The 26,917-nt window shown below is 56.7% G+C and overlaps 1 protein-coding gene across 1 annotated transcript; it reads left to right on the top strand.

The window, feature by feature from the left end:
* The first annotated feature begins 8,522 nt into the window (after nt 1-8,522).
* Nucleotides 8,523-26,738, top strand: PODN (podocan). Its single transcript, XM_049617166.1, has 10 exons — nt 8,523-8,896; nt 10,006-10,099; nt 11,679-11,743; nt 13,322-13,431; nt 14,551-14,707; nt 15,008-15,123; nt 15,665-16,322; nt 19,551-19,699; nt 20,835-21,045; nt 23,422-26,738. Exons 1-9 carry the CDS (start codon nt 8,588-8,590, stop codon nt 21,016-21,018), a joined length of 1,842 nt encoding a protein of 613 aa, XP_049473123.1. The 5' UTR covers nt 8,523-8,587; the 3' UTR covers nt 21,019-21,045; nt 23,422-26,738.
* Nucleotides 26,739-26,917: the final 179 nt, after the last annotated feature.

Here is a 26,917-nt window from a genome sequence, read left to right as displayed (position 1 = left end):
GCTGGTTCTCATTGTCCTTCTAGAAGATTTTCTTTAGTTCCTGGGTATTCAAGCTAGTAGAATCTTATTCTTCTAGCTCCACTTGAATCTATGCTCAATGTTAAGACAAGAGATGCATCTCTGAGTTGGCTCCTATCCAATCCTGTGAATCATAGCAGCTTTCAAGTTTGAGCTCAGAGAAAACTAAAATCTGAGGTCAAAGAAGGCAAAATATTTCCTTTTCCTCTTGTAAGTTTTTGAGTTATTGATGTAATGGAAACAGCTCTGGGTTCAAATGCAGGCTCTGCATTTGCTTTCTCAAGTTACTTGCCTGTTTACATCATGGAAAGAACCTAGGCTGTGGGGAAGGGTGAAGCTGGCCATTTTACTCAGTTAAGCGCTTCTCAACGGCCTTACCTGGGAATGGCACCAGTAGCAGCTCTTCTCCTGTAGGATTGTCAAGCTCAGAGTGTAATGTATGTGGTCCAATCAGGTCGCAGTAGTAGAAGCCTGTGAAAGATCCTTTACATGAGCCATTCATTCATTCGGGGCATTGGCAATTAGGTTGAGCAAGTGGTCCCAAGTTTGAGTTATTTATCCTTCTTCCCTGTCCAGTAGGAGGGCAGCCAGGTAAGGTAGTTGTGGATGCTCTGCCCACAGGCTAGAACAGGTATGGGGAGAGCTTGTATGGGGAGTGGAGATGTCAAGTACCACCTAAACCTAGCCCCACCACATTCTACGGCCAAAGCCCCTGGCGCCAAACAGTGTTGCTTCAGCTGCTAGTAGTTAATGCTCCTTTACTTGGAAACGTTTTCAGCTCCTGGGAGCAATATGGTGCCGCCAGGGCTCACTCCTCACCCGCCTTGTCTCCCTGCGACTGGGGTCCGCATGCACCCTACTCTCAGCCCAATTTACCGTCCTTCAAGGCTCACCAGGGTCAACGTGGGTGTGGGGGCGGGGGAGACGGGGAGGGCGGAGAACTTTTCCGGGAAGGGGCCCAGCAGGGTCTTGGCTGGCAGCCCTGTTAGCCACGGCCCAGGACCCCAGGGTGGGAGAGTGAACGGAAAGGTACTCGTGCCTGGAGAGGTTGCAAAATCCTCAGTCATGAGGAAGAAACTGGGCTCAGAGGCACTTGGGTGAAGGGGCCCTTTCCCCAGCCCTCCTTTCAGGTGCTGGGGCCTAAAGGGGGTCCAGTTCCACTGCGGAAGGCGGGAACTAGGAAGCGTTGCGGGCTAGACACCCCGCCTTCCCAGGCTCTGGGTGGAGGGGGGTGGCCTGGTACGGCGGCCCCGCCGCGGCGGAGAGGGGGAGAGGGGTCGCTGCGGGGGCTCTGCCTCCCGGGAAGTAGGGCCGGGCCAAGCCCACGAGCGGAGGGGGCAGGCCCTCTCCCCTTCCCCGCGCCTGCGGGGACCCTACGCCTGTGTCCGGAGGAGGCCGGCGTCCAGCAGATGCACGCGGTGTGGAGGGGGGAGCGGGGGAGAGACGGGGAGGAGAAAACCCACAACAAAACTTGCGTCGCCGAGCTCACGGCTCGACTTGAATGGAAGGAGCCCGCGCCCGCGGAGCGCAGCGGCGAATCGGGACAGCGCGTACGGCCGGCAGGGCGCGGCGCGGCGCGGGGGCGCAGCAGGTACCCGGCGCGGGTGGGCCAAGGGGTCCGGGCAGAGCCTGGGCGGTGGACTCGGACTTCTCGCCTGGTCCGGATGGTCCCCGCAGCTCCCCCCGGGCGGGGCCGCGGCATCCAGTCCCCGAGGTGGGAGCCCTGCACCGGGGCTCCCCGGTGCGCGGCCGAGAGTCCTACCTTGGGAGTGCGACCCCTCCGCGATCGCGACCCGGGCAGGGGCCTTGTCTCCTCTCTGGCCACAGGCTGGTCCCAGCCCTCGCGCCCCCCCCGTTGCGCACATCTGGAAAGAATCTGAGGGCGGATGGGAGGGGAGTGGGGTGGAAGGACGCGGGCTGGTGACCGGGAATGTGGGGGCAGGTGGAACTGGGGAGGGGCGTAGACCCCTGTACTTAGAGCCCAGGAGCGCGTCTTACTATATCAGCTCACCCCAGTTGGTTCGCCCTTCGCCCTCGTCACAGACAGAGAAACTGAGGCCTAGAGAGGGGCAGAGATATGTTTCCAGGAAGGGCGGACAGGTGAGGCGGAGCCCGCGCGACAGCCGCTCGGACCCGCTCGGGGCTTGGCTCCCCAGCCCACCGCCGCGCACTCGCCAAGCCAGAGCTCTCAGCTGGCACCTGGTGTCCGTCTGTCTACGCGGCTGCCTGCCCGCTGGGACAGCTGGACTGAGCGGGGGTCGGGGGGGGGGGCGTGGAGCGCGAGGAGAGGGAGGTCGGCGCCCTCCAGCGAAAGCGGCGGAAGTGCCAGGTTGTAGGTCTTGGAACCGCCAGGCTGGGGAGGGGGGTTAGAATACCTGATGCGCCGTCAGGTGGAAGAGGAGGTGGCGGCGGCCGCGAGCTCTTGGCATCAGCCTGGTCTGGGGGGTGGGAGTCGGCAACCTCCGCGACTTAGGGACAGGAGCAGACGCGGCAGGAGAATGAGAGCGGCGCTGACCGTCCCGGGTCCCCAAGGCATAGAGGGATGCGCGCCTGGCGCTCGGAGTGCATCATGGACCTGTTGAGGCCCCCGCAACCTGAGTAGCTGCTCTTGGACTTGGGCAGGCGGGGGAAGGTGAAGCAGTGGTTTAGCAGCTCCAAGAGGCACCACTGCTATGAACCAGGAGAGCCTTCGGGTGGTCATGTCCCCTTTTAAGGACCCAGTCTATTCTAGCCTAGAGTGCAAGTTAAGAAATGTTAGATTCAGGAAGCCTTGGTGGCTCAGTCGGTTAAGCGTCTGGCTTCAGCTCAGGTCATGATCTCTGGGTTTGTGAGTTTAAGCCCCGCTTCGGGCTCTGTGCTGACAGCTCAGAGCCTGGAGCCTGCTTGGGATTCTGTGTCTCCCTCTCTCTCTCTGCCTGTCCTCCTTCTCTTTCTCTCTCTCTCTTGCTCTCTCTCCCTCTCAAAGATAAATAAACATTTAAAAAAATTTTAAAAAGAGAAATGTTAGATTCAAATGGCTGTTTTCACAAAATCTTGTGGGAAAATACTTTGTGCTTTGTATCTGAATCTTAGGTAAGGGGTGACTAATGGTGGTGCCTTAAGGCCTAGTAGAGTCATACTAAGACCTCTGACCATGACCTGCCTGGTGCCCTTGATGGCTCCCTATCACCAGCACCTTAGCATAGTGGCTGATGCCTTTGGAGACTTGGACCTCTGGTCACATCCTCAATCCCCTGCCCCATCCAGTTTACCCTTTTTTATTATTTTTTTAAAAATGTTTATTTAATTTTAAAGAGAGAGAGACAGAGCACGAGCAGGGGAGGGGCAGAGAGAGAGGGACACAGAATCCAAAGCAGGCTCCAGGCTCTGAGCTGTCCCCACGGAGCCCTACATGGGGCTGGAACTCACGAACTGCAAGATCATGACCTGATCCGAAGTTGGCCGCTTAACCAACTGAGCCACCCAGGCACCCCTGTTTTCCTTTCTTTAAAGGCACCTCCCTCTTCTCCCATCCCCACACTGTACCTTTGCTCATGTCCTTCCCTCTGTCTGGAGTGCTTTTCCTCCCTTTGTCCATCTGGAGAACTCCTACTCAGTCTTCAAGAACAGTTCAAGGCTCTGGGAAGGAGTCAGAAGACACAAACTCTAGTCCTGGCCTTAACTTGAACATACTAATCTGTGAACTGAGGGGGTCAGACTAGATAATTTTGCAAATCTTTTCCAACTCTGCCTTTCACAAATTCATTTCTTCATTCCGCAAACATTTCCTGAACACTCACTCCATGCCTGGGGAGTCAGGAAAGGCTCAGCTGAATCTTGCAGGATTCAGTGGGCCAGCGGTGCTGTGGGAGCACCAAAGAACTTCCTCACCCAAAGGGGAGCGACAGCTTCCCAGAGCAGGGGCGTTTGAGTAGGAGTTTGATGGGGATGGGCAGCTATGGGAGCCCCTTTGTGCTTGAGTTTCCTATCTGCAGAGTAGGAAGATTATGTCTTAGTTTTGGGATTTCTATTAGAGGCAATAAGATGCAGCTATCTTGGGCTTAGCACCAAGTGGGGGATTAGTGAATTTTTACTGTATTTGAGTGGAGGAAGAAGGTGCCGCTAGGGGCTGAGGATCTGTGTCCTGATTTGGGTCTCCCTTCCCCTTCCTTCTTCTAGTTTTGCCTTAATCTCCACTTAAGCGCTTCTGGGCCTTAAGGTTTGGTTCCCTAGGGGAGGTAGGTGCGGTGAGAGGCAGCTGGTCCCAGGAACTTCCTCAGTAACAGGGACCCCATGTGTATTGCACTAGCCCGATGCCAGCAACAGGTGGACATGTCATTTCATTTAATTCTCACGAGGAGCGCCCATCTCCATTGCCTCATCTCACGAGGAGCGCCCATCACGAGGCTCAGGTGGTGAAGTGGTCTTGTCCAGACTCACATGGCCGACAGGAGTAGAGCCCATGCCCTTCTGTTGCTAAGGCGCTCCCTGATAGAGAGCTCACTGCAGGCCGAGCTACCCCTCTAGCTGGCCATTTGCTGTCCCAGTGGTGTAAATTGTGCCTCACCAGGGCCTCCTCACTCAGGACACGAAGAGGCCAGGGGCCGCTCTCTCCTTTGTTCTTCCCTCACACAGCTCCAATGTGGCTGAGCACACAGAAGGGGCTTTAGGGGCTTATTTGGCTCAACATTCTTAGAAGAACAACAACAACAAATCGAGACTCAGATGGGCCAGGATGTGGCCAAGGCCACACAGAAAACCAGGTGGTGGAGCTGGGGCTGCCCAGGCTCCCAAGTTGCAGGGGATGAGGTGGGACTCTCTAGGCCCTGTCTGTTCTTCCTCCCTCTCCTGTCCATCCAGCTCATCCTCTCCATCCCAACACGTCTCTCTGCCCAGACCAGGCTTGTTAGCCCTTGCCTGTACCGTTGCACAGCCTCAGAGAGCTCCTCACTGGTCCATCCATAAACCTGCCCATGCCACTCTCCTGCTCTTCAACGGCTCCTCATCTTTCCTAAGATCCTAAGATGAGGATCCCTCTCCCTAACTAGGCTTTCAAGTCCCTTCTTGGCCTGGACTGCCCACCTGCATCACTCCCTGTCCCCAACACCCACCAGACGCTCTAGCCAGCTTGGTGGAGTTCACCACATGGGCTCTTTTGCACCTGGGCCTTTGTACATGCTGACCTCCTTGCTTATATCACTCTCTCCCTTTTGCCTGATGTTCACCCTTTATGGCTAAATAAGGCATCACTTCTTCTGGGAAGCCTTGTTGGCCCCAGGCAAGGTTAGGTCTCCTCGGGGCCCCTATGGACTCTGGTTTCCCTCCATCACACCTCTGATGACACTGGGATTATAATACTCAGTTTACACCTATGTCTATTACATCCATGCCAGCACTGCCTGATAGAAATATAACGTGAGCCATAAATGCAAGCTGCGTATGTAATATGAAATTTTCTAGAAGCCAGGTTAAAAAAATAAAATGTGACAGGTAAAATTAATCTTAGTAGCTTATTTTATTTAGTTTATCCAACATACATGATTAATATAAAAATAAATGAGATGTGTGAGATACCCTAAATATTAGTGATATTCTACATCCTCTTTTGTACTAGTCTGTGGAATCCGTATATACTACGGATTACACTTATAGCACCTCTCAATTCATTCTAGCCACATTTCAAGTGCTCAGTAGCCACATATAGCCACTACTTTGGACGGTGCTGGTGTGAGCTTCTTAAGGGCGGGAGCCCAATCCGAGTGCTCTGTCTGGGTCCTTAGTGCTCAGCTGTGCTTGGCCCAGTGAAGGGGCCACGTAGCATTGTGGTTAAGGCCCTGGGCTGGGAGCTCAGCTTCACCATTTAACAGCTGTGTTACATTGGCCGATCCCATTGGGCCTCAGCTCCCTCATCTATAAAGTGATGGTGATAACATTTTCAATATGGTTCATACTGTTAATATAAACAGATACAGTTTTATAGGTCTTCACGGATACACACCGAAGGGGAGGGAGGAAAAATCGCTGGTCCGGTGAGTGCACAGGATATGTGGGGAGGAACCTTCTCCCTGGCCTCCTGCCCTGGTTGATTTGGGGACTGTGCCCACACTCCCCCCTCCCAGAGCCCTGGTCCGCAGTGGGGTCACACACTGGTCTAATGCTGGTGGCTCCGGGGACTGAAGGCTTTTGAGCTAGTGGGGGGTGGGGGGGGTGGAGGGGAGGAGTTACAGTGTGCATGGGGATGATGGTCTGTAGACTGGCTGAAGATTCATTGCCCGTTTGGTCAGGGGATGGGGAAGCAGGGGTGTGGTAGGGTGGGCATAGGGCCAGGCTGCGGCAAGTGATCCTTACTGCTGCCAACCGACCCCTGGGGCCCAGGAGCTGTGTGTGTGCTAGTAGGCTCCCTGGTTTTCTGCTGGGCCAGCAGCTGGGGTCTGAGTCTGCTTAGACCTCGTAGACCTATATGGAGTCAGACAAGCCTGGCTGCTGCCCCTCTTCTCTCTCCTCACACATCTCTCTCTCTGTCTCTCTCTCTCTCTCTCTCTCTCTCTCTCTCTCTCTCTCTCTCTGGCTTACCAGGGCTCACCCAGTCTGGGGTGGAGGGAGGGGCAGTAGTTATTGAATTGGGCTCTGCTTCCCCCTCTAGACTGAGAGCAGGGAACTTTGCCACCTCACTTGTGTCCCCTGTGCCAGCACAGGGCTGAGGGCAGACAAGACCTCACCTTGGAGAGCTGGCTGAGCCAATGAGTGAGGCAAAGCAGTGTCTGAAATACTGCAATGGCCACAGGGCAGCAGGAATTCGTAGGAGGCTGGAGTCTGCAAATCTGCGGGGAGGTGGGCCTGGGACTGGACTGAAAAGCACAAGCAGGATCTGGACAAGAGAAGAGGAAGGCGCAGGGGGTTGTGGGGTGGGCAGTGCCCATGGATCAGATATTAGTGGTAGGAAGAGCTAACATTTATTGAGCACTTAGGGTATACAGTATGTGCATCTCACTGACTCTCATGGTGTCTCCACGAGGGTGGACAGGTGAGGAAGCTGAGGTTTGGTGGGTGACAAAACTTGCTCAGGGTCATACAACTGAGAGCCAGAGCCGACTGCAGCCCTGGCTAGTTGGCTCCAGTGCCTGCCTTCCTAACCGGACATCGGCAGCGGTGGCCAGCTCCCAATTTACCCAGGCCCAGCATCTTCTAGCCGTGTGGGGTGTGGTCCCCGATCTAGTGCCTTGGAGAGAGCCTCAGACTGGGGCAGGGGTCCCCTGGGGCTGAGCGCCTGCCATGTACCTGCATTTGTAATTGCTGCAGCAGTGACAGCAGCACCGCATCACCCAGGAGGTACCAGGTGCTTCACATCTGTCACCTTGCTGACTGCTCCCGGATGCTGTGGGTTTAGATGTATTATCTGCCTTGTAAGGTGAGGAAATAGGCCTAGGGGGGGTCAGAGCCACTAAGTGGTGGAGAGGGATTCAAACTGGGGTCTGTGGGACTCTAGAGTCAGCGTACCTGAGCTATGGCCTGTCACATCATCCCAGAGATGTTTGCTAAGTGCCTTTCTGTAAAGAGAACTCCAGAGACCAGCCCAGAGCCCAGCTAGGTCCATGGGCTGCTAAAGATGGAAGCCTGCATCTTCCTCATGGCCTGAGGCCATCCCCAATGCCCCACCCCTGCTGCTCTAGGGGGCTATGCAGTGCTCAGGAGTGGTCCCTTGCAGGTGACAGCAGGCTCTGGTGAGGCCAGCTGAGAGTGCAAACATCAGGAAGGGACTTGGAAGGCCCCGGGGATGGCAGCAGCACCATTCACTGATGCCTGCCCTACGCCCGGCTCCACCCAGACACTGAGGGTGGCTCACAGCCCTACATGGGAGAAAGACACCTTCACGTATTCACAGCCCAACCCAACTCATACCCTGGGGGAACAGTGATGGAGAGCCCTGGGGCAGCTCAGAGTCTTCCCAGGGGACACATCACTGGTGTTGGTTCTTAGAGAAGTTGCTAACTGCACAAGAGAGGGAGAGGGCATTCCAGGCAGAAGGAACAGCATGTGCAAAGGCCTGGAGAGAGGAACTTCTAGATAGACCTGTATGACTGGGGTGCGGGTGCTGGAAGAGAGACAGGGTCAAGCCCTGAACATCCTAGAACAGCAAGCCGAAGAGCTGGGATGTGCCCCACTGCTGCTGGCCCGCCATGGCCTGTGGCTCTGGATGAGATACAGGGCCTGTCAGCCCCGCCTGTGCCAGGGCAGCAAGAGCTCCACAAAGTCCTGGCCAACGCCTGCAAGTCACAGTTCCTCCCGGGCCACAGATTCCCCTTCTGTGAAATGGGTGTCCGGTGCTCAGGGCCAGGACTGGTAAGGGCTGCTGGAAGTTTTGCAGACTTGCCTAAGGACAGGGCTTCACCTCCTCCCTCCAGAGGGTAGCCCTGATGAGGGGGAGGTGGGTAGGGAAGGGAGGGTGGCAGCAGATCGGATGTGTGCCCAGGATCCCTGGGTAGGCTCTGTCTTGTGCCTAGGAGGGCCTTAGTATGACTTCCATAGGCCCTAGCCCTGTGCCTGCTGTCCCTAACAGGTGAAGTCTGACTCACCCCCTCCTGCAGGCACCATGGCCCGGAGCAGGGCACTGCTGTTCCTGTTGCTGTTGCCATCGCAGCTGCAGCTGGGACCAGTGAGCACGGTGAGGTCTCCGGGGTTTGGCCGAGGTGGTGCCCACAGCCTGAGCCCTGAAGAGAACGAATTCATGGAGGAGCCAGTATTGGTCCTGAGCCCCGAGGAGCCAGGGCCTGGCCCTGCCACCATCAACTGCCCCCGAGACTGTGCCTGCTCCCAAGAAGGTGTTGTGGACTGTGGTGGCATTGACCTGCGTGAGTTCCCGGGGGACCTGCCTGAGCACACCAACCATCTGTCTCTGCAGGTGAAGCCGCCATTGCAACAGCGGTCACCAGGGGCTGCCCTCTACACTCGCGGCTCCTGTCCCAGAACCCCCAGTTCCTGTGGCTCCCTGTGGGAAAAAAGGACACAGATCTGCCTGGCAGCTGACCCTCTGAATAGACGGGGTGCCCAGACACCATTACAGGCCAGGAGAACAAGAGAAAGTCGACCCTGATAGATGCTCCCCAGCTGAGGTGCAGGCTAGATTTTGAGAAGTGGGACACAGTGTTCCAGATGGGGGACTCTGGGAGTGCTGGTGCACCCAACTTTGTGTGGCCCAGCAGCTCTGGAGGAGAGAGAGGGGCTCTCATACCCACTTCCAGAGATCAAGCCTAGTGAAGGAAAGTGATATGCCCAATGGTCACTCAAACTGATAGGTCTAGGGTGATGGTGTAGGGAGCCCGTGGCCAGGGTAGCCCATGAGGGAAAGGGACAAGTTAAGGACAACACTTACTGTTGGTTCATTCACTCATTTATTCATAAAAGTCTCCCGGGTGCGTGCTCGATACGTCTGGTGCTGTGTCAGATGCTGGGCGTGTGGGGAGGACTTGAACAGCCTATGGGGGAGGCAGAGATCTAAACAGGTAAAGACAACAGATGGAGACAGAAGGACTAGTGCTGTGGGGCCCATAGCAGTTCCTAGTCTGGCCCCAATCCAATTCAGGAAGGCTTTTGGAGGAAGGTTTTAAAGCATTCCAAAGGGAGTGAGGACCCAGGTTCCTGCCCCCAACCCGAGAAAGGGAGCCAAAAGTAGTTTCTGGCTTGTGGTGGGAAGAATGGCTGAGGATGCCTGTCATCCAGTGGGAACATGAAGGGAGCGGGTCTAGAGGGGAGGCGGCACTCCAAGTTTGAACCACCTGGAGATGCTCCCATCTGGGCTCCTAGAAGGTGGGACCTGCATGCCTGTTGTGGTCACTGCTGTGCCTCCAGCGCTGAGACCCGGGCCTGGCCCAGACCCAGGGCCTGTCTGCATGAGGGTGAATCCCAAGGGAGGTGCCCAGCAGAGGGACTGGCTCCTGGGACTGGGACTGAGGGTGGGGGCAGGCCTCTAGTGAGCCTGCCTCCTCACCACCCCTGGCCCTTACTCCCCAGAACAACCAGTTGGAGAAGATCTACCCCCAGGAGCTCTCCAGATTGCATCGACTGGAAACTCTGAACCTCCAGAACAACCGTCTGACTTCCCGAGGTGAGGGATCACCCAGAGCCCAGGAGAGGGACACGAGGGGGTGGGGACTGGTGCCCATGGGAAGAGCTCCATCCTGCAGATCCTGGGATACGAAAAACAGCAGGGCTGGACTGGCAGCAGGGCCTCACGGCCAGGGGCTCCCTGAGGTTGCCTGAGAGTCACCCCTGTGGGTTTCTGAGAACTGGGAGTTGGGTCAGAGGAAAGGCTGAGATTCCCAGGACCTTTCTCACAGACTCTTTATTTTTATTAATATATTTTTTTAACATTTATTTATTTTTGAATGAGAGAGAGAGAGAGAGAGAGAGAGAGAGAGAGAGAACGCGCGGAGGAGGGGCAGAAAGAGGGGAAGAGCCTGAAGCAGGCTCCGGGCTCCGAGCTGTCAGCACAGAGCCTGACACGGGGCTCGAACTCATAAACCGCAAGATCATGACCTGAGCAGAAGTCAGACACTTAAGCGATTGAGCCACCTATGCACCACTCTCATAGACTCATATTCACAGAAGGCCTTCAGAATCAAAGATGCGTAGAACACTCACATTGTAAAAAGTTATTTTTTTCTGATGATGAAAATAATTTATAAGAGAAAATTTGGAAATGTAGAAAACAAAATGGAAAAGAAAAAACCCACTTATAATTCTGCCACGTGAAGTTAATCACTACTAACGTTTGGGTATGTTTCTTTCTACTTTACTTATATACTGTAAGATTCACCCAACATAAAAGTACAATTTGACGAGTTTTGGTAAGTTTACATAGTTGTACAACCATCACCACAATTCAATCTAGTCTCTTTTCTTTTTGTTTTTTCATTTATAGCTGAGCTTACAGTTTAGATATTATAACTGTCATAACTGCTCTGCTCCACTTAGCAGTTAGCAAAGCAGCATTTTTCATGTTGCAAAAAACTCTCAGTGGCCATCATTTCACACGGCGGCAGCCGGGTATTCCACAGAGGGACCCTGCACGGTTTATGTAACTGTTCCCTCTCCTTAGATGCTTGGGTGCGTCCCAGCATCTGAGGGTCTGGGAGCCCGGAACTGAGTGTCAGAGGCTGGCCTCAGGACTGGAGAAGGGCCAGTTTGGCTGGGCTCCCAGCAACAGCCGAGTCCTGACACTACAGCTGCCAGCTGGGACAGGGATGGGCCAGATGGTGGCGGGGGTGGGGGGGCACAGGGGCCACAGCTCTGCCCTGCAGAGGTATGAGGAGGGTCTCTGATCCTCTAGGGCTGCACCTGAGGAAAGCACTCCTTCCTGATGGGGAAGGGTGGGGATGGGTCCTCTGCCCCGTGGCCTGACCTTATGAGGACCCATTCCCACGTGGGTGCCCCCGAGCAGGTGAAGAATTGGTCGTTTGTGAGTAGACACTGTCTACCTGCTCCTCTGAGCCGGGGCTCCTGGGAGCAAGGGGAAAGAAAACAGGGCTGCTGGACTGGTTGGGAAGGGATCAGAACCCAACATGCCTCAGGGAGGGCCCTCCTGGTCCTGGCAAGTGGGGTGGGCACTGGGGGGGTCGGTGGTGGTGTGCTCCCTTGTAGCATCTCCTTCATCCAGGGCTCTGACCGATGCCTGTCCTTTGAAGGGCTCCCGGAGGAGGCGTTTGAGCATCTGACCAACCTCAACTACCTGTACTTGGCCAATAACAAGGTAAGGGGCCCCCTGGTGTTGGAGGCTGAGCTCAGGTCGCTGGGTCCCCATTGCTGCTTAGACATGGTCCCGGTGAGACCTCACACCTCACTGCAGGGCATCAGAGTGGTCAGATAATGAAAACGGAGGCCAAGGCCTTACAGAAGTGCAGGAAGGTGATAGCCACTTGGAGGGCTTCCTGGAGGAGATGGCATTTGAGCAGGGCCATGAAGGGTAACGGGATTTCAGCCAGGGGGCCTAAGGGGGAGACACTGCCAAAGAGAGCATGAGAAAAGGCACGAAGGCACTCAACTTCAAAATATTTGGTGTGTCCCAGGGCTCTGTCCTGGCCTCTTCTCTCTGAGGTCTCTCGAGGTGACCCATCCCCTCCCCAGGCTTTAGCACCCATCTACATCATGGCCATGTCCAGTGGCAGCCCCCAGCCTTTTCCACTCCTCCCACAGGAGAGTCAAAGATCCACCCGCCTCCTCGACATCTCCCCTAGATGTCTAATGGAACTAGAACTCTGCTTGCCTCCCACAACCCTGAAAGCCCAATTCTCCTGCGGCCTTCTCCCCCGCCCCCCATAAAGGTCATCTCCAACCACCTACAGCGCCGCTCAGCTGAGCCACAAATCCAGGGCGCTTTGCTAACCCACACCTAATCCCACTGCACACCCTCGGCTCCCCTCCGGCCCCGGTCCACCAGCCTGCACCACGACGGCCCTGCTTCCCTGTTTGCTCCTCCTTCTCCACAGAGAAGCCAGAGTGACCTTTAAAAATCACACCTGCTTCCACCCCTCCAACCCGCCTTCCCCATCTCAAAGTTCCTGAGGCTTTACTTTCCACACAGAATGAAAGCCACACTTCTCCCCATGGCAGATGGCCTGTGTGTGGGCCCGCCTGCCTCTCTCAACTCCTATTCCCACTCACTCCCTCTCCTCCAGCCCCCAAACCTGGCAACCCCCAGGTGGGGCCTATACTCGCTGCCCCTGCTGCCATGGGTGCTCTCCCCTCAGATGGTATTAATGGTGCCTTCATGCCTTAAGTGTCACCTGTTCCCCGAGCACCCAACCCAGTTATTCTGTCTTCAGCCTGTTTTAACTCGCTATCACTATTGGATACTTTTGTGCCTTGTTTATTGTCTTCTCCATTGAGATGTAAGCTTTGGGGGTGGGGGTGGAGGCACTTCTCTGTCTTGTTCCTCAGGACACGTCCAGCTCCTGGACGCATGCCTGCAGTGTTGCAGACTCAGGGACTACTGTTGAATGAATGAAGGCTAGACACTGGGCAGGGGGAGGGGGTGTCTGGAGAAGTGGGTGCTCACTGTAGCTGGACAGAGGGTCTGTGTCAGGGAGCGATGAGGGGAGAGGCCAAGAGGACAGGCAGGGCAGGGGACTGGCCTAGGGGGCTTTGAATGTTTAGGGCTGTGGGGGGCCACGGAGTTCTGTTTTTGCACACTCAGGGGAGCGGGACAGGCTTCCAGTTTAGAAAGATGGCTCTGGTTGCAAAGAGGAGCCCAGATGAGCAGCAGGCAGTGGGACCCAGAGCTGGCCTCTGCCCGCCATTGGTCTTTCTGCCCCAACTCTTCCCTTTCCAGCTGACCTTGGCACCCCGGTTCCTGCCAAACACCCTGATCAGCGTGGACTTCGCTGCCAACTATCTCACCAAGATTTACGGGCTCACTTTTGGCCAGAAGCCAAACTTGAGGTCAGAGGTCAGAGGTCAGACAGGGGCCCTGGGCTCAGGCTGGGGAAGGGGGAGAAGCTGAGACACTCCCAGCCCCAAGCCAGGCAGAGGACAGGCCCGGGCATGCTGGGCAGTGCAGGCATGATGCCCTTGCTCAGGGCTGTGGTGAGGGATGACCATGGGCTGCAGGGGCACAGGATCTGAGGAGTGAAAGCAATCAGTCCAAGAGGCAAGGACAGAGAGTGATGTCTGTGGAACTGTGGGGAGCTGGGTGGAGGGTCTTTCCCTCCTTCCCCAGCCCCTGTGGGAAGGAAGCATCTTCCAGCAGACAGAGCTGCCCCTCCCCAAGAGCTGCTTTGGGAAGAGTAGCACAGGTGTGTGAGCAGGGCAGGGTGGTTGGGGGGGGGGGGCAGGTACTGACAATCCCTGGTGCTGCTTCCGTCCCTGAATCTGTCATCTCACTTGATTCTCTCCATGGGGTCACTGTGCCATGGTCCCATCCTACAGATGAGAAGGCTGAGGCCCAAGAGAGGCCACACAGCAAGAATGAGTTATTTTATGTTTAGAATATCTTCTCTTATTTTTTATCTTTGCTCCTTCTAGTATGTTAGTTCCATGAAGGCAGGGTCTTGTTGGTTGTGTCCACTGCTTATATCTTCAGAGTCTAGAACAGTCCTGACACATAGGGACAATCACTATATATTTGCCGAATGAATGAGAGTTCACCTCCTCTGAGCCAGGCCCTGTAGTGGACACTTGAGACAAAGAGGTAGCGGGGATAGCCCCCATCTGTGGGAAGTCCTGCAGAACTCAGAGCCAGCTGCTTGGGGTTGGCATGCAGGATTCCAGGGCTGCAACAGTCAGGCAATGACTGAGAACCTTGAAGGGTATGGAGGAGCACAGACTAGGGGTCAGGAAATCCTGTTTCTGCCACTGACGTGAGGGGGCAGCCTCTGGTGGGTCCTTGGTCTCCTTGGTTGTTTAGGAGGCACTGGATTAGGTGGGGTCTGAGGTCCTTCAAATGGGAGGAGGGTGCCCTGGGCCCAGGCCCAACCTGAGCAAGGTCGGAAGGCTCATCAGATGAGCTGGTTGGAAGAGGGGTGGGCATGGGTGGGTGAGGACCTGTGCCTCATCCCCCAGGTCCGTGTACCTGCACAACAACAAGCTGGCGGATGCCGGGCTGCCGGACAACATGTTCAACGGCTCCAGCAACGTCGAGATCCTTATTCTGTCCAGCAACTTCCTGCGCCATGTGCCCAAGCACCTGCCACCTGCCCTCTATAAGCTGCACCTCAAGGTGGGAGGGAGAGCATGGGGAGGGGCGGCAAAAGAGCAGGGTCCTGCAGTGGGGGAAGAGCCCAGGCCCACACAGGCACCGTGGTGAGGCTGTGGGGCCTTGGGCATATGCCGGAGGGCACAGTGTCCACTGTGGAGAACCAGGCAGAAGCCTGGGTACCTGGCTGTCAATATCACATGCAGCATGCTCCAGGCCTGTGCCTCCTCGCATGGTTCCCGTAGACTCCCCTCCACATCTCATCCAGGGCTCCGCCCCTGCCCCTCAGCTGTCCCTCATACTCCCCACCATCCCACCCCTCAGAACAACAAGCTGGAGAAGATCCCACCAGGTGCCTTCAGTGAGCTGAGCAATCTGCGTGAACTGTACCTGCAGAACAATTACCTGACTGACGAGGGTCTGGACAATGAAACCTTCTGGTGAGCCCCACCTGGGCCCTCCGTGTGAGCACGGTAACCGGGAAGCTGCTCCCTGGGCCCACCCTACCGGGTCCTCTCACACATGCCTGTCACCTACCTGTCCCCCACCAGGTTCCTGGAGAAGGAACTTTGGGCTTGTGCCTTTGCTGACACGTCTGTCCCCAAGAACAAGTGATATGTCTAGAGAAGGCCTGCCCCACTTCCAGTGAGGCTGGCTTCTTGGTACAAAGTTGAAACTGGAGTATACTTGCTGAAGGCAAATATGTTTTCATTTTTTAGGGCCCAGGGTAGCCACAAAAAGCCTTAAACAATTGGTCTTCAAATTGACTTCTATGTGTCAAAAACCATGCTAGATTCTTCCTTCGCCAACGTGTCACTGAATCAACCAAGGACCGGCTCCAAGAGGACTGAGCTCCCCTAGTGAGCTAGTCACAGAGCTGCGTTGAGTTAGAGGCAGGTCCCTCACCATCTCCCTTGGGAGTAGGGGTGGGCCCAAACACCGTGGGCCTCGGCCAACCATCCTAATTCCTTCCTGCCACAGGAAGCTGTCCAGCCTGGAGTACCTCGATCTGTCCAGCAACAACCTGTCGCGGGTCCCGGCAGGGCTGCCGCGCAGCCTCGTGCTCCTGCACCTGGAGAAGAACGCCATCCGGAGCGTGGACGCAGACGTGCTGACGCCCATCCGCAGCCTCGAGTACCTGCTGCTGCACAGCAACCAGCTGCACGCGCGCGGCATCCACCCGCGGGCCTTCCAGGGCCTTAAGCGGCTGCACACGGTGCACCTGTACAACAACGCTCTAGAGCGCGTGCCCAGCGGCCTGCCCCGGCGCGTGCGCACTCTCATGATCCTGCACAACCAGATCACCGGCATTGGCCGCGACGACTTCGCCACCACCTACTTCCTGGAGGAGCTCAACCTCAGCTACAACCGCATCACCAGCCCACAGGTGCACCGAGATGCCTTCCGCAAGCTGCGCCTGCTGCGCTCGCTGGACCTGTCCGGTAACCGGCTGCACACCTTGCCACCCGGGCTGCCGCGCAACGTGCATGTGCTGAAGGTCAAGCGCAATGAACTGGCAGCCCTGGCGCGCGGAGCGCTGGCCGGCATGGCCCAGCTGCGTGAGCTGTACCTCACCGGCAACCGGCTGCGTAGCCGCGCCCTGGGCCCCCGCTCCTGGGCCGACCTTGCCCACCTCCAGGTAAGGGGGAGGGGAGAGCGGCTGGGTCATGCCCGCGTGAGGTGCTACTGGGATGGCTGCCCCGAGCCCACCCATCTTCTGGGCCCAGGTGAGGGGTGGGTAGGAGGGACTGGCCGTGAGGGGGGTGGGGATGGGGCGGCTGGACCAAGGAATCGGCTGGCTGGCATGCCAGGATACAGCAGTGAAGGGCTGGTGTGGCCAGGCTGAGCTCAGCACCTGCAGGTACAGGCTTGCAGAGGGCTGTGGGGATAAGAAGTCATGGCTGCAGGTAGGGGGCCCACGGTTCAGGAGGACAGGCGGGGGAGGGGGCGGGCAGGGCCAGTTCAGGTGGCCCTGGAGAGTCAGGCTCACCCATCTGAAGGCTCAGGTACAGGTGGCTGGGAAAGGCTGGGCTTGGGGCAGGGGAGGGGGTGAGGCCTGGGAGGCAGGCTGACCTCACCAGGTCTGCAGAGGGCCTGGGGAGCCCGCTTGAGGCGTGCTGGGCTGCTCAGTGGGTGTGGTTGCTGTGGCCACAGTTGGAGTCAGGTGTGATGTCGGCTGTGAGCGAAACTTCCCACTCAGTGAGGGCTGAAAGGGAACTTGAGAAACCTGGGAGGCAGGGCCTAGGTGCTGCGAGGTCAGGAGCTGCCCCCCCACTCTGCTGCCCTATGGGGCCCTCTTCCCAACATGTCCCCTCCCTGTCTCTCAAATGTCACCTCCTTGGGAGGTCTTCCTTCACCACCTATCACCCTCCTCTGCTTTGTTTTTCTTCCTGATCCTCATCCCTCCTGGGCATTAGGTCATCCATCTGCTTGTTTGTTGCCTGCTCTTTTTCTGGAACCCGCGGCAGGCATTTTAGTCTGTCGTGTTCGCAGGACCTCAGTGTGGTAGGCTCACAGTACATGTTTTTCGGGGGAGCTGTCAGGATGAGGATGTCTGAGGGAAACATAGGGGAGAGCCCACAGAATGGGGGGCAGAGAGGTGGGGCCCAGCCCCGAGGGTAGGGCAGGGGTAGTTGGGGGTAGGCAGCTGGCCTTATAGGAGCAGCTGTTAGCAGGGGTCTCTCCTCACCCAGACAGCCCTGCTGGGTGCCAGACACCAGGATCCCATTACCTGTGTCAATCCCTCTTGGTTTTCCTCAGGAGCCCATTCTCAAGGAGCTCGAATCCCATCGTCCTCCCCTCCACACTTGCTCCTCTTGAAGTTTATTTATTTTGAGAGAGAGAGAGAAAATACGAGCAGAGAGGATCAGAGGGGGGAAGAGAGAGAGAGAGAGAGAGAGAGAGAGAGAGAGAATCCCAAGCAGGCTCTGCACTGTCAGCACAGAGCCCGAAATGGGGCTCGAACTCATGAAGCATGAGATCATGACCTGAGCCAAAGTCAGACAACCCACTGAGCCACTAGGTACCGCTTTGCTGCATTTTCTAACTCACTGAAGGGGGTGCCCACAGGAAACCTGGAAGCTGCCCTTGACACCCCCTTTTTCACACCACATACCCCCAACATCCATTGTTACTAAACTCTGCCAGTTCTACCATCGCACCTCTCAACTCACTTCTCTCCACCCCTGCTTCCCATACCCTGAGCCACCCCCCTTTCTCACCTGCACTCCGGCTCCATAGGAGCTCTTCACTCCCTTATTCTGTATGCAGTCGGTAGGTATCTTGAAACATATACACTCACCTTACACTCCTGCTCAGAACCCTTCTGTGGCTCCCCATTGCTCTTAGACCCAGACCAGAATCCTTGCCACAGCTCTCAGGGCTGGCCTGCCTCTGCTCCTGGCTGAGCTCCTTGGTTTCCCAGCCACACTGGGCTTTACTCATACTGGCCTTGCTGCTGGAAGCATAGCACCCTGGGAACACCTCACTCATTCATGCCACAGCCTGTCCCGGGCCTCCACCACGTAAGACACAGCTCTAGAACTGAGAACCTGACAGGGAGTAAGGTAGATGGTGGGTCATTACCATCTTAGAGCCTATAATATGCCTAGGACTTAGTTCAGGTGTCATCTCCTTCAGGAAGCCCCCAGTGATGGGCAGGTATGTGAATTCAGTCAGGGATGAGGTGTCTGGTGGGGGGATTCTTCCTTACACTGTCAGATATTTCTATAAGCAGCTGCCCCCACTGCTTCAGAGCCCCTGCCTGTGCTGGCTGCTGTACTCCCCTGACCCAAGCCTGGGTCGAGGCCACTCCCCTGGTCTCCCTCAACACAGCCAATTCCACCAGCTGTCATTGTCAGATTCTGTGTGCATCTCCTCCGCCACCCTGACCTCCAGTGCCAGAGGCAGCTTCTAGTGGATTCCATTTCCCCAGCACCTGCGGGCATGAGGATGTTCGGAATGAATGAGGAAGTGCCAGAGCTGTGTGGAGGGGACACAGTGGGGAGCAGGGAGCCCTGCTGGGTAGAGGAGGTGACCGGGAGGCTCCCTAAAGTGTGAAGCTAGTTTTCCCCCTTGAATCTTGAATCTAGATTCATGGCCCCCAGTTCCTGACCCTGAGCCCCCTCCTGTCAGGGTGAGGAAGGGAGATTAGAGATGATGGAATCCCACCTGTGCCTGCACAGGTGTGTGTCAGAGCGAGTATGTGCAGACAGCCTGAGGGGCAGGCAGTGAGCTGGGCCCACGCACGTCCAGGTCTCCTGCCTGCTGCGCGTTTGTTCTGCTTCCTGGGAAAACCACCCCATTTCCTGCCCACCTGCTTCCTGGACTCCAGGCATGTGGTGATCCCAGGACTGACCAGTCTAGGTCAGTGGGCCTTGAACCCTTGCTCTTGGCCCCTGCCCACATGGCCTCTGAAGGCCACAAATGAGCAACCCCACCTGAATGGACCCCACCCTCACCTTCATCTGGGACCAGTGTGGGAATATGCAACCACTGGAGGACCCCGGGCCTCTGCCCTTCTGGGATCTTCAGTCTGATAGGGGTGACAGGTGTACTAAGGAGGAAGGACTGTGACACTCAGATATCTTGGCTGTGAGTTCATGTGGGAAGACAGAAGGAGCTGGGTAGGGCATATAACAGTTAGAACAAGGGTTTGGAGTCAGGTGCTTTGGGTTCCAGCTTCATACAGGCTGTGTGGCCTTGGACAGATCTCTTAACCCATGTGAACCTCTGTTTCCCCTCCTGGAAAATGGGGACAGTTAAAGGCCCTACCTCACAGGGTTATCATAAGATTTAGATAGGCCAGGTGGTTGGTGGGATCTTTGCAAGATGTTAAGTGTTTTGACTCCCCTGGTCATCTATATAGCTGCTGGACATCGCTGGGAATCAGCTCACAGAGATCCCTGAGGGGCTCCCTGAGTCACTCGAGTACCTGTACCTGCAGAACAACAAGATTAGCACTGTGCCTGCCAATGCCTTCGACTCCACGCCCAACCTCAAAGGCATCTTTCTCAGGTAGGAGGTCCCCTGGGGCACTGCACATGCTCCTCTGGGTTCAACCCTGGCTCTAGTGGGATAGTTGAGGCATGTGGGAACAGCTCCCAGGTAGAGGTCAGTGTTTGAAGCCTGGCTTCACTGCTGACTGGCTCTGTGACCCTGGGTACATCACAGAACCCCCCGCTGAGCCTCTGTGTCCTCAGCTCTCAAGGGAGGGGACAGTCCTGGCCAAGCCTGGTAAGGTTTATAAGTTTGTAAAAGGTCTTCAGGAACTTTAAAAGCAGTGCATGTGGGCATTATTGATGTTACCGTGGCAGGAAGGGAACCAGGGAGCACGGATGATGGCTGTGCCCACAGCTGGCCAGGCTGTGCCCTGGGCCTCAGACCCAGCAGAGCAGGTGCTCAGGCCCTTGCTGAGCTCTGGGGGTTTAGAATGATTCTAATGGGGGAGCCAACTCCCCCAGGAAATGAGCTTTGGTACAGTAGAGTCAGGGTGGTTCTTCCCAACACCCTACCTAACCATCCCTTCAACTCAGGGAGAAGGGACAGATCTGAGGAGGCAGAATGTGCCCTCCCAGGGGAGTTGTGGCCCAGAAGGCCCCAGGCTGGGTTGGGGTGGAATGTGACCTATGCCTGGGCTTGTGTGGGGGGACGGGGACCAAGGCACAAAGAATTGAGGGGGCCTGATATCAGAGCCCAGCCTCTGCCTCCCTTCAACCCAGGTGTGTCCCTGGCCCAGCTTAACCCTGGCCTTGCCTGTGTGCCACTCCACACCAGGCTTCAAAGTAACCCCAGGCTGGCAGCACCAGAGCCTCAGGCCTTGAGGTTGATCCCAGAGAGAGGTAATCCCAGGCTGAGAGGAGGCACCCGTTTCTGCCACTCCTAAATTTTAGAGCATTTGCAGACGGGGACCTTCCCCTTTTGGATGAGTGGCCCAGCGTCCACTCCTGCCCCGCCAAGCTGTAGCCACACTGAATAGCTGGGACTTTTTATGACACACCATGCTTCTCAGCAGCCCCCGCACATCTTTTATGCTTCCTGTGCCATCTTCCTGGAGAGCTCGTTCCCTCCCCTTTACCGTCTAGGCTGGGTAAGTGTGGGGACTCTGAGGGTTAGGCCTCTGACACTGACCCCAAATGGGTGGCCTGCACAGGTTTAACAAGCTGGCCGTGGGCTCCGTGGTGGAAAGTGCCTTCCGGAGGCTGAAGCACCTGCAGGTCTTGGACATAGAAGGCAACTTTGAGTTCGGTGACGTTTCCAAGGACCGGGGCCAGTTGGAGGAAGAGGATGAGGAAGACGAGGAGGATGAGGATGAGGAGGATGAGGAAAGGCGATAGTGACGGGGTGAACCGGATTTGACATAGGTAGGTGGTCTGGGGGGGTACACTGACCTCTCCCCACCAGCTTCCTGTCCCTGACCCCGGTATAGGTCCTGGGTGAGAGGCTGGCAAAGCTGTGGGAGGCCAACACAGGCTGGGGAACTCTCCAGGGCGATGAGCGCCCTGATGGGACTGGCACAGGCACTGGGATGGTGGAAGCAGGGCATGGATGTGGGGGCCTGGAGGAGGCTACTGTGGCGATCCGGACCAGAGGCGATGGGGGTGGGCAGTGAGGTTGCAGACAAGCAGAAGGCCTGAAGGGGTTTGGGGGAGCGACAGGCAGACTCCAGAGGCCAGAGTAGTCCTGCTGGGCCAGGGTGAGGGAGAGGACAGACCTCCAGGCCTAACTTGAATTCCAGGTGGACGATAGTACTAGGGAAGCAGATTTGTTGTGGTGGGAGTGTTGAGTTAGACGGGCCTGGAGTGTGCTCGGGAGCTGCCCAAGGGTGGGCCAGGTATGTGGGGCTGGGGCTGGGGGTTGAGGTCTGGGCTGGAGATGGGGGTCCAGACATTATCAGCCTGGAAATAGTCATGAGGCCACAGGAAGCTCAGGGAGCTTGCTTGAGGAGAGTGACAGGCCGTAGCCAGCTGCAAGGGAGCCTGCAGAAGGGGCTGACACAGAGCGGCTACAGAAGGAGGTGGGACAGAGGCAGATTATGTGCATATGCAACACAAGCACCCTACATGTGCACACAGTGCACCAACCGACATGTACCCGTGCTCACACATGTCCAGACATGCATACGTGTGCATGGATAACACACACTCAGGACACAGAGCGCACACAGACACACATACATGTACTCCACGACACATTCACAGGTGCAGGACGTGTGCATGCTTGCACGCACTCGTGTATGCATGTGTCTACACCCGTGCATCCCCACGGCTCTGGTGGAGAGAGTAGCTGTATCAGTGCTGCTGAGAGGCAGGTGGAGGTGAGCACTATCAAAGGCCTGTCAGATTTATCCACAAGAAGGTTACCCGTGACCTTGTGGGGGAGCAGCCTCAAGGGCAGTGGAGGTGGAGAAAGTAGCTGGCAAGGAGTGGACCCAGGGAGCATAGACGACTCTGTCAAGAAATTTGGCTGTAAAGGGATGAGATGAGACGGTGGCACGGGGAAGAGGTGTGAAGTTCAGGAGGGACTCTGTTTACTTTGCACCCTTTTCAGAAACAGGGTTGATGGGAGGGGCTGGCCCGGAGGGGGAGTTAAAGATGTAAGAGAGGAGAGCAGGGAGAAGCTAGCCCTGTGGACACAGTAGGAGGGTCTGGCTTTGGCAGGAGGCTCAGTCCTTCCACTGTGTCAGGAGGGATGAAGGCTGCAGTCACACACAGGACAGTGGCTTGGTGGCTGAGCATGAAGATGCCTTCAGCCTTCTGTTTTCTCTGTGCAACAGGAGGTGCTCAGCAGACCGGGGTGGGTGTGGAGAAGATGGACCATTGGATCCATCCATGGCTGGGGTTTTGGCCAGGTGTGTGGGACAGAAGGGTAAGGAACAAGGACGTTGAGGGTGTTGACAAGAGAATGGCTGCAGTCGTGGACCCCGGGGGTCAGGCTGGGAAGGGAAGGAGGTGCAGACAGGAGGAGGGTGGGTGGGCAGGGCCTCTGGAGAGGGACGTTGGAGAGTGGGCATAGTGTGGTGAGTAACCAGGAGGAGAGATGTGGTCAGAAGGGAATATCAGAATGAGCTGAGCTGGGGGTCACAGGGTCAGGCTGTGGCCATGTGACGGGGCCCTTGGGCCACTGTTAGGACACTGAAAGCAGGGGCTTGGGTCAGAGTGGAGACTTGAAGGTGGTGGTGAGGATCCCATGGGTGGATGACAGAGGGAGGTGTGGCTGACAGAAGAGTGTGCGTGGGGCGGTTATCCCACCATGGAGAAGAGGCTCTTGGGAATCCCCTTCCTCTGTTCCCAGAGCCCAGGAGTATGAAGTGGAGATCCTTCTCTCTAGGCATTGTCCTCAGGCAGAGCCAGGGGTCAATGATGGGGGTGAACAGCTGTCCAGTGAGGATGCTATATCCCTCATTGAGGGGGATGGGGAGTCCTGGGATGGGAGAGAATCTGTCCTCTCTGGAGGACATTGGCCTCTGTCGGGTCTGTTGAGTGGGGCCTTGGGAGAGGCCCTGGGGAGTGGCCAGAGGGACCTAAAAGCCCTCTAGTCAATACCAGGCCTGGTCACATCAGCAAGAACACCTCTCAGTGGGTGGCCGGCTGGTTCTGGGCTCCCAGGGGCAACTCTGCCTCCTGCCTGCAGTCGCCTGGCCCTCCCAGAGTCCCCTCGGGGGGCCCCCAGCTCTAATCCACCTCCCCAAAGCTGGCACTTCTGCCCTGGCCTCCCTGACTCTCCCACGTGTTCTACAGGACACCGGACCGCCAGACCCCTTTCTGCAGCACGTACCTGTGCCCTGTGAGCCCCACTCTGCCATGCTCACAGACACACCCAGTGCCACCCTCACCAGCCACCCTGCACCCCACTGCCACAACACAGGCTGGACACACAGTCTCCCATTCCCCCTTGTTCCTGTAGCACCCCACGGCCAGACACGTGCAGGCAACATGACACAGTCACACACTGCTGGCTGCACGGAGCAAGCCCACCATACAGTTCCCCTCTCCATCCCACGCCCTCCATTGCCATCATGCCCTTGGACTCCTGCAGACTCAGGGAAGGGTCTGACCCTGCCCTGGCACTCACGGGCGCCTGCTCCCTTCACCTTGGACCCGCATGTGCACACGTGCGCGCGCACGCGCGCGCACACACACACACACACACACACACACACACACACACGAGTCCCATGAAAACAGCCCTCTATGGCCTATGCCACCGACATATCTTGCCCCAGCCAGAACTGGCCAGAACAGCTTGCCACCTGCTCATCCGTCTGTTCGTCCGTCCACTGGAGAAGACAGAGTTATCTTGGTGCTCTCTGTGGCCAGGTGCCTGCCACCCTCTGGAACTCACAGAAGCTGACTTTTGTTCCTTTTCCTCCCTTTGGGGACAGGAACCTTTGGGACTGCTGCCCTGGCCTGCCTGCCCTGACTCCCAGCTGCCCGGGCAGCCACTCCCTGCCAGGCCCTGGCCGGCCACAGGCATGTCTGTGATGGGAAACCCCATTGAGGCCAGAGGGAAAGTCTCCTGGGGTTGCTGGGGCCTTGGGCAGAAGTCAGGTGGAAGGGCAGTGCCAGGCAAGGAGGAAGGGCCCAGCTGCCCTGATGACATACCTTTTTTATTCTTTGGGCCTGTGGGATGTTCTGGGTGCCTTGGGTTTTTTAATTCTTTTTTAAGAAAAAAAAATGATAAAAAACAAAACTGATTTTTCTTGTTATAGAAAAACTAATATAAAAGCATTACCCCTTTCTGGCAGCCTATGGCCGTGTCCGTGTGTGCTTCCTGCCAGGTGCCAGGCCAGTGCCTGGCTGGGGTGGGCAGGATACAAGCACCTGAGGGCCTTTCCAGACCAGCAGGAGTCGGCATGAAGTTCAGTTCTTGGGCCCACAAAGTAATCACACAGGCAGAGGTCCAGAGACGCAGGGTTTAGTCACGGGTGAGGAGGCCTGGAGGCACGTGTGACCGTCAGCTTGGTGGGGGTCAGCAGGTCCGGCCAGCACCACCACACGGGGCTTGTGAGCTCACTCCGTGCTTCCAGAGGCTGAGCATCTGAGTTCACCCAGAGGGCCGCCTGTGCACTGAGTGGGCACTACTGATGGGGTTTGTCCCCAGGATGGCTGGGGTGGGAAGGGGACTAGAGGCAGGCCTGAGACCTAGAGCAGGGTCTACTTGGGGGCCCAGGTCTTTGCAGGCCTGCCCGGGGAAGAAGTGACGGACACGCCTAGTGCTCCTACCACCCCCAACAGTGCCAGAGTTGGAACTGGAAGGCAGCCCCCGGCTCAGAGCACAGGTGGTGAGATGCCCAGGAAGCATGACCTCCCACTACCGGAGGTGTGCAAGCGTGCTCCTGTCAACCCCAATAAAGACCAGATTCCTGCCTTGTGGTGGGCCAGGCTTCGTTGCTAAAAGGGCCTTAGAGATGTGACACAGGGAAGGGACGTTTAAGCCAGTCCACACCACTGTGGGAATGACTGATAGCTTGACCTCTGACCTCTCTTAGGTGATTAGGCCTGAGTGAAGGAAGGATGCTCCCATGGTGGACCCCACAGCCCCCAGCCCTGCAGCGAGATGGGGATCCTAGGATCGGGGCCCTTCTTGGACTCCTCAGATCATGGCCGTGCGAGGAGGATAGGAAGGAGTTCAGGAGCAGGGGCTGGGAGGCAAGTGCCCTCCTGGTTCTCTGAGTGACTTTGGGAAGCCCATCCCCTCCCCCAGCTTCACACACACACACTTCATGAGCTCCTCTGTGTAAGACTCTGGAGCTAGATGTTCTCCCCAAAGCACATTCAGAACAGGCAGTGTGGCCACGGCTCTTCTGTGTCCCCTGGAGCCTCCTGGAGGCACCCTGGGGCTGAGGACAATGAGGGAGAGAGTCTGGAAATGTCCTTGGGCACATCCCCTCCTTAAACAAAGCAAAGGCCCTGATTTACACTCTGCCTCCTGCATATGACAGGTCAGACAGGCCTGTCCTCATTCCAACCTCCAGGGACAGGCTCATTTGCACTCTGGCTGCCCAGGCAGGTCTGTCCATACACTGACAGGCCAGCTAGACCTGTCTACACTCCAGCTACATGGACAAGCCTGTACATTCTGGCACCTGGGCAGGTCTGTTCATACGCTGGCTGCCCTGTCAGGCCAGTCTGACAGCCTGTATGAGCCCAATAAAGAAATGCTGGCTGGGGGGCCTGGGTGGCTCAATCAGTTGAGCATCATCAGACTCTTGATTTCGGCTCAGGTTATGATCTCACGGTTTGTGAGTTCGAGCCCTGTGTCGGGCTGATGGCATAGAGCCTGCCTGGGATTCTCTCTCTCTCTCTTTCTCTCTCTCTCTCTCTCTCTCTCTCTCTCTCTCTCTCTTTCTGCCCCTCCCCTGCTCGCATTTCTTCCCTTCCCCCAATCTCAAAAATAAGTCAACATTAAAAAAAAAAAATGCTGGCCAGGGTATGGTCACCAAGCCCACAAGACTGAAAAACAAAACACCTTTATTTAGTTATCACTGAATTTGCAAACACAGAAAGGAGTAGAAAATCTAACACCACTTCATCACACAGGCTCATGGAGAGTGCTGACCCCAAGGCTCCATGGGCAGCTTGACTAAAGCATCCCAGGCAAGCCTGCCTCCCCAGTCCTGGCTGGCCCACCTGTCCTGTGGGAGACTGGCCCAGATGTTTCCAAGGGCCCCTGCAGCTCTTCTGAGGCCATGCTGTCTCCACACAGGCTGAGCTTTGTGAGAGACGACTGGTGAGACTGATGGGAGACGGGACAAGCTGTGGCACGTGGCAGGCAGCGGGCCTTGGCCTAGGCCTGGGCCGTCCTCAGGGAGGGCTGTTTGTCTGAGGCCACGTGTTATGGGGCAGGGAGGGTGACCGGCCTGGGCAGGGACTCAGCTGGGACAGAACCAGAACATCGCTGTGTCTTCATAAACTGAAGGCAGTGGTGGCTGCTGAGCTCCTGCAGAGGGGCAGAGACCCTTGGCATCTGGCCCTGCAGGCCCCTGTCCTCCAGGAGAGAGTGGCCAGGGCCTAGAAGACTTAAGTTAGAGTCCTGGCCATGACATTACCTGCCCTGAGACCTGGGGCAAGTGTTTTCAGCTCATGGGGTCTCAACTCTGTGATCCAGAAAGTGGGACCATATAGCCCCTGCTGCCACCCTCATAGGTTAACACAGTGGAAATGTCATAGCTGGGGCCTTGGCTGTGCCAGGTCATAATTCTCCAGCTGGGGCTCCCACATGCAGTCTTTCCCT

The sequence above is a fragment of the Panthera uncia genome, assembly GCF_023721935.1.
Source record: "Panthera uncia isolate 11264 chromosome C1 unlocalized genomic scaffold, Puncia_PCG_1.0 HiC_scaffold_4, whole genome shotgun sequence".
In the NCBI taxonomy this organism is placed as follows: Eukaryota; Metazoa; Chordata; class Mammalia; order Carnivora; family Felidae; genus Panthera; species Panthera uncia.
Note: the sequence above shows the minus strand (reverse complement) of the source record. Positions and strands in the feature narration are given on the sequence as shown.

Coding starts and splice junctions, on each gene's coding strand:
- PODN (XM_049617166.1), top strand. CDS start 8,588: ATGGCCCGGAGCAGGGCACTGCTGTTCCTGTTGCTGTTGCCATCGCAG. Junction 10,100..11,678: donor CAACCGTCTGACTTCCCGAG/GTGAGGGATCAC, acceptor TGTCCTTTGAAG/GGCTCCCGGAGGAGGCGTTT. Junction 13,432..14,550: donor GGCCAGAAGCCAAACTTGAG/GTCAGAGGTCAG, acceptor CTCATCCCCCAG/GTCCGTGTACCTGCACAACA.